The sequence below is a fragment of the Tympanuchus pallidicinctus genome, unplaced genomic scaffold (genome assembly GCF_026119805.1).
Source record: "Tympanuchus pallidicinctus isolate F22 unplaced genomic scaffold, pur_lepc_1.0 scaffold19, whole genome shotgun sequence".
In the NCBI taxonomy this organism is placed as follows: domain Eukaryota; kingdom Metazoa; phylum Chordata; class Aves; order Galliformes; family Phasianidae; genus Tympanuchus; species Tympanuchus pallidicinctus.
In genome coordinates, this window is record NW_026294710.1 from 4486909 (window position 1) to 4499933 (window position 13025).

At 42.3% G+C, this 13025-nt stretch overlaps 1 protein-coding gene across 3 annotated transcripts in view; it reads right to left on the reverse strand.

Moving 5' to 3' along the window:
- Positions 1-13025, reverse strand: part of LHFPL3 (LHFPL tetraspan subfamily member 3) — a 234177-nt gene that overhangs the window by 23373 nt on the left and 197779 nt on the right. Inside the window, exon 3 of one of the 3 annotated variants that reach the window (XM_052680922.1) lies at positions 9096-9123. The exons of 1 other annotated variant lie outside the window; for it this stretch is intronic. In XM_052680922.1, coding sequence (XP_052536882.1) covers positions 9107-9123 — 17 coding nt within the window. In that variant the 3' untranslated portion in view covers positions 9096-9106. Of the gene's footprint in view, positions 1-9075; positions 9124-13025 lie in introns of all 3 variants that reach the window. One more of the 3 variants, XM_052680921.1, reaches the window with a different exon arrangement.

A 13025-nucleotide genomic window follows, 5' to 3' on the forward strand; every position in this document is an offset into this window, starting at 1 on the left:
TAAGACTCTGGACCAAGATTGCAGAGAAAGATTTATTATTAGGGGCACGTAATCCACAAATTAATTAAATTCTAAGCATGTGAATGGAGCATCATAATATTTTATACAAGCTATATTTAATTAGACTTAGAATGTACAAGCATTGCTGTTAAGCTATGACTTGCACATATTTTGCAACACGGAAAACCTATTACAAATGATTTGACAATTTTTGCTGCAGGACATAATGTCCATCCTGGCTGATATTGGTCAAATGGGATTAGCCCTTTCTAAACGCCCTAATTTTTGATGTAATTTCTCTGGTATAATTATCCTGCCTATCTGGGCACTAAAACCTTAACACTTGAGGCACAGTACTCAAAATCACCAACCACTGCAAGCACTGTGGGATACAGATCTGAATGAATTACCCCTACGCATGCCTGCTTATATCATCAGTATAAAACAGATAAAATAGTTGCACTCTTTTTTGTTTATTAATTCTGATATGTAATTGTGAAATCTAATCTTCACTCTACAGTGATCCATTTAATCACATTAACTCTTGTTACTTAAAAATCTTCATGGCATCTCTGATCTTTCTAATCTGTTATGCCTTTAAGGAGACTCAAAATTCACTTCTTAATTACAAAGCTCTTCAGAGGCAGGTGACATCATGCAAAAATTGTTTGTAAATAACAGAGCTGAAATAAAAAGCTCAAGTAAATGATCTAGGTTACAGTCACTATTTCTAAGCCTCATGTTCCAGCTTGAGCACCATTTGTAAGGCGGAGATATTTAAAGAATGAGTGTTCTCTGGACGGTGGATAGAAGGAGCAATTATGTTCCATAAAAGTTACTCAGACAGTACCATGTGGTCACACTGGTACTTCCATTTTTTTCTCCAGAGAAAAAAAATCCACCAGAATTTTTGGTCAAATTCATTCTTATACATTTTCTCTCTTCAGATGTAATCCATAAATTCATTGACATTTTCCAGAGGGATTTTTTTCCTCAATATAATTCTAATACAATGCCAGGTGTATCACAGGCATTTGAAGTGCCCTCTATTCCTAATAACTAATGGAGGCAGGAAGCATGCAAAGGCTACAAAAGAGGATATCTTCAGCTAAGGATGAGAGCTAGGTCCCTTGCTACAGAACAAATGGTAGAAGTAGACCAGTTCTGCCTTACTTTGAGGTAAGCTCATCAAGGCTAACTTGGGCAGGAGCAAGGCACTGACCTTTCCTCCAGCAACCCCACACACTGCATCTCTATGGGGCACTGCAGTGAGAGAGTATGCATCTGGCCGCAAGGTAACACCTCAATGCCAGAGGCAGGAATAAGTAGGAGAGCAAGAGAAGACCTGAAAATAGTGTTGATGGCCCTGATTCTCTGAAAATGGCTCACATCTGTGGAAAACTTGAAAACTTATAGGATTTGAAGCTCAGTGTAGTGGCACTGTGAAAAGAATTCCGTGTCGCACCAGGAAGCCTCCTGCAGAAGAAAGAGAAACAGGGAATCTGGAGAAAAGAAGGAGACGAGCAGGAAGGCCCAGAAGAGTGGCTTTATGGAAAATTTTGAAAGATTGGGCCATGAACTTGACAAAGAGGATGAAGGTGAAGAAGTGAAAGGATTTAGTGTGTTTTTTTGGAGAACAGAAGCAAGGAATCAATTTTAGCTGTGACATTTTGAGGGAAGGCAAGGTGAACATCAAGAGGGCCAGAACAGAGAAGGTCACGAAGACTGAGGATGTAGCTATCAGCCCTTAGTGTGGGAAAAAATAATAATGAATATTTGTGTGTGGCACTGCAAAGGGAATTTAAGTGGGCTTAAATGACAGTGTCAGCCTGGAAAGAAGAAGAAGGATGGTGAGAATGCTGGAAATAAAACTGAAGTTGTGCTGCCTGGATGTGGAAGATAATAGTTTTACCAACTGGATGCCAATATGGCATTGCTCAGGAGGAACAATTTGGAAGATGGTGGACAACAGCTACATCAAAACATTTGAGGAAAGAAGAGCACAAAAGAAAGAGTATGAAGGACAGATATGAAGAATGCAGGGAGTAGGCAAAGTTGGGATAGTTTTTAGTGGCATCTCTGAATAGCAGTATCCTGCTGCAGCTCCCTGTACGAGTACTCTTTCTCCTTTCAGCAATGAAATCTCTACAGTATTTGAGAGTTTGGGGTATATTTGAGAGTTCAGCAGGTCAGAGGTGCACACGCGCAGAGCCATGTATGGTAATATGTGATGGTAGTGGTGCTCTGTAGACCCATGGTGCATCGCTTACCCATCCCTCGAGTATGTGCCTAGGATGTGTCAGAGTCAGACACTTCAGTATCTGTGGACATGTGTGTGTGGTACAGGAGAATCCAACCCCTCTTCTGCTGTCTTAGAGATTGACTTTCCAGCACGTCTGAGCAGAAGCAGATTTTACAGACCAAAGGGATTATGTGCCTGATATTGCACATACGACACATCGACACACATCTGCTGCCAGCCTGGGACAATTTGACCCACTGGTTTTTGGGTGGTTGGGTTTATCGTGTCCTTCAGTCAGGTGTACAGACTTTGTCCTACAGAGATCATACAGTATTCAGCCGGAGGTGAGTACACTCCCCACAGAGATGTGCTATTGATAGGGAGATGTAATGACTTAGATGAAATCATTACTTATCCTTCCAGTAAGTCATGTCCTGATTTAGTAACAAATTCCATTTATAGATCATATTGTCTCCGGTGAGTCTGCTTTACAGCAGCAGTGCAAACAAATTAAACAAAGTTTTGATATGCTTTTATCAAAGATTTGTCCCTAGTGTCCTTTGATTTACTTCTTAAGTTCTCCTCTGGCACGAACTGGATGGAAGCAATATTTTCTCCCCTTCAAAGCCGATCTGAGCTCAAGCACCTCTGAGAATATATGAGCTCTGCTTTCAGAGCTGGCTTCAGGCATTCTGGAGAATGACTGCACTCCCCTTAATATATAGTAGACTGAAGATAACTGTATGTCTTCATTTCAGTGAAACTGTTTTTTTCTGCATTTCCTTGGCATCCAGATGGTGGTGCTCTTTGTGGCCTGAGCCAGTGCCAAAATCAGAACAACCTGCTGCCTTTTCTCACTGGTTGATGAAGGGAGTTACAGAGGTGAATGTCCTCCTTACCTTCAGACACCTTTCCCTCTCCAGTGAAGACTACATTTGTGGCCAGATCTCACTTACAGGGAAAAATTCTTGTATTTTTCTATTTTTGTAGTTGCATTACAGAGGTTAGAGATGGGAAAAACCTTTTAACTACTATATACATTGCTCAAAGTCTGTTGAAGTTGGTTGTCTCTATCAGGAAGTATGGTTTCCAGAGAACATGCAGTGAAATGTGGAAAGGGAAAAGAACACCTTGTTCCACTGGCAGCAGCATGCAGTCTTTGTCTCTAGTTTTCCAGAGAGCATTTTCTGCTGAAAGTGCTGTGACTAAGAGGTTTCATGATGCTAATGTGATTGCCAGTGGGACTACAAAATGGAAATACATTTTAAGACTATATTTCAAGAATATATTTAAGAAAACACTTTTAAAGATGAGACACTGGACAGCTAGAAAATCCCGAACAGCCATTCACCAGGAAGACAGGTAAGGCAGTGTGTGCAACAGCATTACCCACTTCTAGCTCACTTTGTATATAATCATTTTCCAGGTTAATGCATTGCCAGGATAATAAAATGCTAATGCTCTGTCAAGGTTTCTTGCCCTCTTGTGTGTCGAATTCTCTGGGCAGTCTCAGTGCAGAGGAGGGATATTGCTTGCTGTCATTATGAAAGAAGGATTTCCATGGCAATGATATAACACGAATGCAACCCCTATGACAGCATACAGCTTCTGATCACTTGCCCAGATGCAGTGAGAGGTTCAACTCTGGTTCCTACGCCCTGTGGTTCCTATAGGACTGACAGCATCCTCCTGGCACAGGAATGCCTGTGGCAGGATAAGCTTTGGAGCTGCAGACACCAGCACAGCCAAGCCATGTGGGCTTCAGATGTGAATCCAACTGAATTGCCTTTTATAGTGAGTGTGGGACAGGACCCTGCCCTTCTCTATAAACTATCCCAAGATCTTTGTACCACTACAGATTGTCATGTCTTATAGCCATTGGGCCATAGGAAAACGGGCATTCTGGGGACTCGTGATGCAGAAAAGTTGGCCAGCCTTAATGATAGATCATAACAGTGCTTTGCTGCATGAAGGTCTGAGGTCAGCTGAGCTTTACGCTGTCACTGATAAAGACCCTGCAATTTTCACACGTCAGGAGGCTGAATAAGGCTTTGGGCAAGGAAGACATTGGTATTCCACAGGGGAAATTTTGCTTTCCTAGCTGTCCCATGTGCTTTTGGGAGCAATTTGGTCTGTGGCATCCATCCAGCAAACCACTTAGACAGGAGCACCTCTTTGTCCATGGACCATCCTGCTGAATTCATTATGGCTCCTTAAATTCTTCTGGGAATGAATGTGCTTCACTGAGCTGAGTCCAGCCTTTCTCTCATCCCCCGTAAAGCTCCTTCAGGTCCCTTGACACCATTTTAGTGTGCTGGATAGGCTAAGACACTGACCAGGACTGTGCTGCTTTCTTTAGGCATAGCCACATTTTCAAAAATGAGTGAACAGGACCAAGTTTAGCTTCAAGTTAAAAAGTAACATTCTTTTAAGTTGCAAAGATATGAAAATCAGGAAGAAGGGAGCTGTGCCAGTGGGGAGCTGTGCCTGTTCACGTGTACTCTTCTTTACTCCATAGCTTGTGATCACACAGGACTGGCAGTGCTGGTGAGATTGGTACAGTGCTGTAAAATGGCCGATAAGAGCAGAGGAGGACAGGATGAATTATCCTTTTTATTATTACTGGATCCCAGGCCCTCAAAGGTGAGGGAGCAGAGGCCTGAACAAGCATGAGTAGATGGATCGAGTGGAAATGTTGGGACAGAAGGTCTTGTGGAGATGACAGAGGCCAACATAAATACCAAGCAGAAAAAGACTGCCAGGAAGAGACTTAAGAAATGTCCCACTCAAGATAAGCCTAGGTTCATGGTGCAGAGAATATCTAAGCACACAGAACAGAGGAAGAAAACAAGTAGGCAAGAAAGCTGGACAGTATGATTGCTTTGGAGAGCACTGGCTGATGCTCACTGCTGCTGTTGGACACAGCAAGGAGCAGGGAAACAATGTTGACACTCACTGTGAGGAGCTGTGTCTTTGCCTGGGAAGCCCAGAAGGTGTTGTGGGAAATCCTAGTGTATGTGCTTCTTTTAGTGAAAGATAATGGAGAGAATGCTGGAAGCCAGACACCTAATCTGATATGGGCAGAGCTGCATACAGCTGAAGGTTGAATGAAATTATAGGGGGCAATTCTGATCAATGATGATATTCTGGGAATGACTTTCAGAGGAGTTAGCCTTCACATGAAGGATAAAACTGTGCTGCAGGTAATAAAGAAAAACTATTCCTGTCATTTGCTCAGAAGGATATAACTGGAGAAGATAACTGTGCTGAGCACCTGGTGAAGGATGGGTTTTCTCAGGCTTAAAGGGAAACCAACCAAGGCAACAGGGTTTGCAGAAGAAGATGTGAGAGAGTGTTCTGTTGGGACTGGAGTATAACTCAGCTGTGATTCTAAGCTGGAAGCACCAGAAAAAGAGGGATATGCTGGTCAGTATAGGCTAGTTTAGCACAAGTTTTTCAGCCAGGTGTGGTTAGGTTATGCTCTTATGTTTTGAGAATACCAATTAACAAATGAATGGCTTTGCTGACAGCCAAGAGTATGAAGAAAGGCTGAAGGAACTAGGCTTGTTTAGCCTGGAAAAAAGAAGACTCTGGAGAGAACTCATTGTGGCCTTCAGTACTTGAACGGAGCATATAAACAGGAGGAGGAACGTCTGTTTACGAGTGATAGGACAAGGGGGATGGTTTTAAACTGAGACAGGGGAGGTTTAAGTTAGATATTAGGAGGAAGTTTTTCACACAGAGGGTGGTGACACACTGGAACAGGTTGCCCAAGGAGGCTGTGGATGCCCCATCCCTGGAGGCATTCAAGGCCAGGCTGGATGTGGCTCTGGGCAGCCTGGTCTGGTGGTTGGTGACCCTGCACACAGCAGGGGGGTTGAAATTAGATGAGCATTGTGGTCTGTTTCAACTCAGGCCATTCTATGATTCTATGAAAGACTCTGAAGACAACCTTTAGACAGGTTGGCTGGCTCTGTGGACATTACTGAAGCTGTCTGACTGCGTAACGCCAACCTACACCCATGTGAGCATGTGCATAGAAGAGAGATGGTGACATTCAACAGCCTGCAGCAGTTCCACAGGTCTGTCCTCTCCTGCTGATTAGTTGGTGTCCTGGTGTCCGCCACTCATTGTGCAGGCATTTAATGTGGTGCTTAAATTCTGCAGCTGCAGTTGTTAACATAGTTTAAAATAACACAATAGTGAACAAAAAATTAGAAGGAGAAGACTTCAGGAGGTCATGCAGACCACTCCTTGTTCCAGGGTAAGCTCATTGCACCAATGGCACTTCTGATACGTTGCCCTGATTTGTCCTTAATCCTCTCTGAAAGTGGCAGCTCCCCTTCAGGGAAAGAAACACAGTTTCAGGTGCTATTGAACCCATACAGCTGCTAGAAGACAAAAATACCCTCTCTCCTTTATGGAGCACTTCCTCGGACTTGTAAGATAAGAGAAAAGAGTTGAGGACATCTCTGTCATGCAAGGAGAATCAGAGGGGAAACCAGTCTTGTTCCAGCAGTGCCGGGCTGTCACAGCACCCAGAGAGGACTGAGTTAGGAGATGGCTGTCAAACACATGGATTATAGGTGTGAATAGGCAGAAGCATTCCACACATCAGCAGTTATCTGCCAGGCACTGGTGCCTAAGAGTCAGCTGGTGGGAGCAATCCTGTAATAGGGGGCTGGGACTGAGAGGAAGCAGTGGCAATCAGCGGGAATTAGCCCAGTTCGGGTAATTTGAATTTTGAACCAAGAGAAGACTAGGGGAAGAAAATGAGAAGAAAAATGGTTATCTGAGCACTGTGGGAAGAGGGAATATTTCTTGTCATAGTGGCACAGCAAAGCAAGACTTGAAGAGCTGAATGCCTGGCAGTAGTAATGGTCACTGGGGTCGTAGCTGAGCTTCAGAGTCAGACTGCTTGTGGGAGCTCACCCAGGAAAGGGAGGCAGTGCAATCACATAACAGTCCTTGTTTTTCTGCAACACATCCCCAGCATTAACTGTATTTGAAAATACAGCTTCCAGGCTTCTTTTACTATTTCAAAAAATAATCTTACCTCTGTAGAGTCTTATATCGTGTGCTCTACTTTTTCCCTAGGTTTTTGTTCACCACTGGTGTTAATTAGGATTTCCTTAGCCTTGTTTTTCTGATGTTTTCCTTTGTTACTGAGGATAGAGAAGGTGACCTTGCTCACCAGGTGGATTTTCTCAGCTCTGACAGTCTAATCATTAGCGTCTTAAGGAATAGAGGTAGAGATCTTACATGAGAAAATTGAGATAAACTATAAAAACATCACATAGACGGCTGTCAGTGTCATTTGCCACAGCTCTGATAATTCAAAAATAGATATATTTCTGGAAAGTCATTCTGTTCCCACACAGCACCTGCTGTAATTCCACACATTACAATATTGCGTACAATGGAGTGAAGTGATGGTTTTGTGGCATGATAAGAAAACACAGCAAATGCTTACAAATGTAGCTTGATAGCAAGCAGCTGAACTGGGCACACTGAGAAAAATAACCGACATTTTATTATGCTGAAAAGTGGAACAGTGACCAGTGCATTGACCTCTGGTGATCTGGCTTCGCATTATAATTTACAGCATAGTGAAAGCTATTTTGGTGACTTTACTGTACTCTCCACCAATGCAGACACGAAATTACAGAAACATTGAAAAAAATAAGTTGAAAGGGATTTCTAGAAGTGAGTGCAGCAATGTGTTCAAGGAAGATCCAACTAGAGCAGGTTGCTTAGGGTCACGTTCCGTCAAGTTCTGGGAATCTCCAAGGGTGGGGATGCCACTACCTTGCCGGGTAACCAGGTCAGTATTTGATCATATTCATCACAAGAACTCACAGTACACTGAAAATATGAGTGGTAATCCTGGGTGAACAGGAATCCAAACAAGGAATAACTGAGTTCTGCCTTTCACTACCAGACAGCACCAGAACACTCACGTGAATAAATGTATTTCAAGACACTGATCGGTGTTACCCTCGTAAGTGTTATAAACACTAAGATTAAAAGAAATATATAAACACAGGAGAATATAACCTTCAGAATCACAGAATCATGGCATGGTTTGGGTTGGAAGGGATCTTGAAGGCCACACTGTTCCAACCCACTGCTGTGGGCTGGTTGCCACCCACTGAACCAGGTTGCCCAAAGCCCCATCCAACCTGGCCATGAGTGCTTCCAGGGATGTGGTATCAGTAACTTCTCTTTGTCCATAGGAGTCTTTTTTAAGAATACTGTGAAAACACAACATCCGTAATTCCAGTGTGGTACTTGTCTCATGAAGTAAGATGCTTTACAACAGAATAGCTCTGACAAAGCATTCTCAGTGCAATGCACAGATGTGCATAGCAGAGTGGTACGCAGCAGGCAGCTGCACCAGTATCAGGCTTGAATTTTGGAGACAGCAAACCAGGAGCTTCTGCTTTTCAGCGATAAGCACAGGAGCAGTGTCGATACTGTTTCTGATCCATTTGGCCTGAAAACTGAAATAACACTGCAGCACGTTTCTGAACAGCCATAACCAATTGGGCCCTGATCCTTGCAGGTGTTTCCAAACGTTATTCAAGAATAACACACACGGTTTGCAGATTTGCCACTAAGCAGTTGCCACAAGCTACTGAAAAAAAACCAACTTATTAAGACTACAAAAAAAAGAGCTGGGAATATTAAAAGAAAATGAATGCTTAAATGTTGCTGAACATGCTGCCTAACATCAGAAACACAAGACAACAGCAGAAAGCCATGCAACATATTTTGGCAGAAGCGCGCAAGCACTCCACAGCTCGTCCCTTGGATGCCATGCTCACACTTACATTAGTCTGTGTCATACTACCTTAACTTGTTTTAAGCATTTCCATCATCTGTGAGGTAGGGAGGGAAAAACAGAACAGTTAACGTATAATCAAATGAGATTGTGCACATCGTAGTATGATTTGTAAACAATATTTTTACTACAGTGGGGAGAGTGTGAATCATTCAGGTTTCTGCTGCTATTTAACCAGATAAGGAACTTTCTGAAAGGCAGGAGTAATTCAGCAGGTTACTAAGGAGGTGGATGCAAAAATACAATTAACAGAGGAGAAACAGTGACAGAACTTAAATAAACACAAAACAGCAAAGTCATCTTAAGGACTACTGTGTGTTGCTGATTTTTTTTGCTATTGTGCCAGAATCAAAACTCCCAGTAACATCTTTTGATCAGTGGGCAACTTTAAGCACTATGTTAACCACGTTACTTCAAAAGTATTTGAATAAAGGTGTAAAATTAAAAAGAAAAAATCACAAATCAGAACCGTTGAACAGTTATTGAGATGAAAGATCACTGAAACACATCAGTTACTACATCAGTAAATACAGGTCTACAGAATTTTGTCTTCTGGATGAGAAGTTAAAGTAATAAAGATATACTATCTAGCTCTTGTTGGTGCACTGCTTGTCATTTTTGACTGTACTTCCAAAAACAATGGCACTGTCTGAAAGAACCCAACCTAATCTGGTGTGCACAGTGGATCTGCAGGGCAGACATGGCTTGTGCTTCTAATTATGCATCCATAGGATTATGTTCTGGTGAGGTCCTGCACACCCTGTGCTCTGGGGAAGCCAACAGGGAACCTGCAGATACTTCAGGACTCAGAGGAACGTATCTTCAGCTCCATATTCAGGTAATTTCTTGTGAGTTTACAGAACTTTACACAGCATTTTGTGCCCAGTGAGAAAACACACAGAAAGTCACCTACAAGCTAAAGGATTCATATTAAAAAAAAAGTATGCCTGCATGCCTGTGTACTATACTGCTGGACGTCTAAAAATCTGTAACAAGCATGGGAGAAAGAAACGAGGCTCTTCTGTGGGAGCAGCAGAGCAATCAATTGGGCTAAACTTCTACTGTTTCACAGTGGTCTCAAAGGATATGCTAAAATAGAGTCTCAGATCTCAAAGCAATCATTTGTTAACTAAAAACACAGCCCAGCGGTTCCAATATCACTCCAAGATTGTTTGGAAAATAATTTAAGAATTTCAAACTGGACTTGACATATGAATCACAAATAGCCAACATAGAATCAGATGTCTTCTAGCTGTTTTTAATGTAGAAGAACTGTAAAATACACCAGTGAAGTTGGAAGTAATAGCTGGAAGTATCTAAATGGAATGGTTGAACAACTGACACAGCCCTGATGAAAATAATATTAACTTTTCTAAAGCTTCACAGCTTAAGATTTTATTTTATTTTTTTAAAACAAATCAGCTGGATTTTCTGTCTTTCTTGGAAGCTGTGACTGTATGTATGCTGTCACTGGACTGTCTCTTAAAACAAGGAGTTGGACTGGCTCCTGCCTTTATTTGGGCAATGAAAGACGGAACAGACATGCAAGGATACACATACTGGCTGAGTACTGCGGTATAAAGCAAAGCATCTATCTCATCTATAATACTGGGGGCAAAAAAAAAGAAAAGATAAAAAAAAAGGTTAAATATTCTGTCCAATAAATAAAATGGTCAGCATTTTACTTTCCCTCCTGTATTAGTTTGCTCCTTCTGCACTGCCAGATGAACATGGAAGCATCTGTAGGCAGGTAATTGCTGCCTGCCTCCTTCCTATACATCCCAGCCAGGTGGAGCTGATGTTTGGTGCAGGTTGGGTGGCAGCTGTTATGAGTCAGCAGCACCACAATAATTTGGTACACTTGGGAAATGTCCTAGGAAAACCCAGAACCTATTCAAGCACGCACTGATGAAAGATCCATTCTTCCCGTGCCCTGCTTTTCCCCAGACACACGTGCTTCCCACAGGAATCCAACAATGTTTCTATTCCTCTTTCTGCCCCCTGGGACACACCAGCTGTCCAGCCTGCAATCCCATTCATGGGCACTATGGAGCAGGCCTAGGGGAGCCCAGGCATTTATTATCTAGGCTGAGTTTTGCCATCCTTGTGGAGACAAAGGCTTAGTTATCTCCCAGTCAGCACAGATACATACAGGGGGAGCTGTTGGATCCATTCCAGCCTCAGGAACTTCCAGCACGCTTCCAGCCCCAAGCAGCTTTCCTCAGCAGGACACGTTCCTGCCAACACTTTAATCAGGCTGAGGAACATTTCCCCTCCGTATGCACATAAGCATCACATAGCCATACTAGGAGTCATTTCTGTCCCTCAACTGATTTACTTTGCTCAGATGTAAAACTCTTCTCCTCCTTTTAGCTCCTTCTTGGCTTTGGACTCGATGATCCTTATGGGCCCCTTCCAACTCAGGATATTCTCTCATTCTATGAGTGATGTACCTCTCACTATACCATAATTCCTGCATCAGTCTGTATCCCAAAATACAGGATTTTATGCAGGTTAAGTGTGTGTATTGTATGTCCTATACAAACCCAGTAATAGGAACAATCCAGCACCCGGTGAACTGGGAAGATCTGTCCCCATTCTCTTTTCTTAGGTAAACCAGGATAATGTACATGAGACACCGGCAGGCCTGAGGCCAACTAGGGATATGCCCACACTGATGTTCTGATTGGGATGAGGAGTATACTTCTGAGGTGAATTTCCCAACTATGCCTGTTCCAGCTGATAATTGGCTGATAACCACAGGGGCAAGAAGGAGGCTGGGTGAAATAATGACCTCCCTGCACCATGCTGCTGGCGCAGACATGGGGCCTCAAGCACGAGCTGCTCACCCCACAGTGCTGCTGTTAACATGGACACTGCCGGGGAGAATCCTGCTGGTTTGATTGATCTTATTTAAATCAATGCAGTTGTTTGTGTGAATAAAGTAGACAGATGTGGCCCTAAATAGCATTTACACTACCCTATTACTTGGTGTATAAAGGGACAGTGGTAAATATTTTGTTACTATTGTGAATTCAGAAAAAATCTATTAAAGTCATTGAAGAAAGTCCATACTTACACTGGCATTACCAATTTTAGCATTTGACTGCTTTTATTTGGATATGTAAAGCAGCCTTGCTCTGGAGCAAGTGTAAGGAGAACCATTTGTCCTTTGGGATCGTTGAATATAGAGCTAGAGGAAGAAATAATCAATTTTGTTATAATCCTTTTCTTCTCAACTATCAAATTTTGCAGGTTACATATCTGTGTATTGCTGTTTATATATTCTTTTAGCTTTGTTAGTGGTGACAGTAAAATTCTCCACGGTGTATATAACAAATAATTATTTGCATCTAGAAATACTGACGATGTCTTGCCTATGGCAACAAACAGGTTTTAAAACAACAGTAAAACGTGCCGTGTCTTCTTAATTAGTCTCCATTGATTAAACATGCAGATTATTCACAAAAAGCCTGACACAACTGAAAGAAGGATAACTAATGGAATGCTTGTATTCCCTGGATCACATGCAATTCATCTTTACTAAGCTAGCTGAGCCCCTGTAATCTTAAAGTATTTATGAAGTAATAGGCGGAAAGTTTTAGGTCAAGCATATTTGGTACAAAAAATGTTTAATTTGTTTCTTAGGATGAAATTCTATTCCTGATGGAAAAGGAGAGAGTTCAACGTGTTAAAGCCACAGACATCTTGCAGTAAGACATAAGAAACATAGAACAGTACTGGAAGCAATCTTTACAATGCTGAGATTTTGTTCCATATAATTAAACATCTCAGCTCAGCCACAGAAACCTGCATCGACCTCGCCTGCCCTATTTTACACTCACAGCAATTAGAGAAGCACATCGTATATATTTAGACAAAGACTGTATGGCAGGAGCTGGTGATATAGTGACTCAGCAAGGCATCATCAGAAGGTAT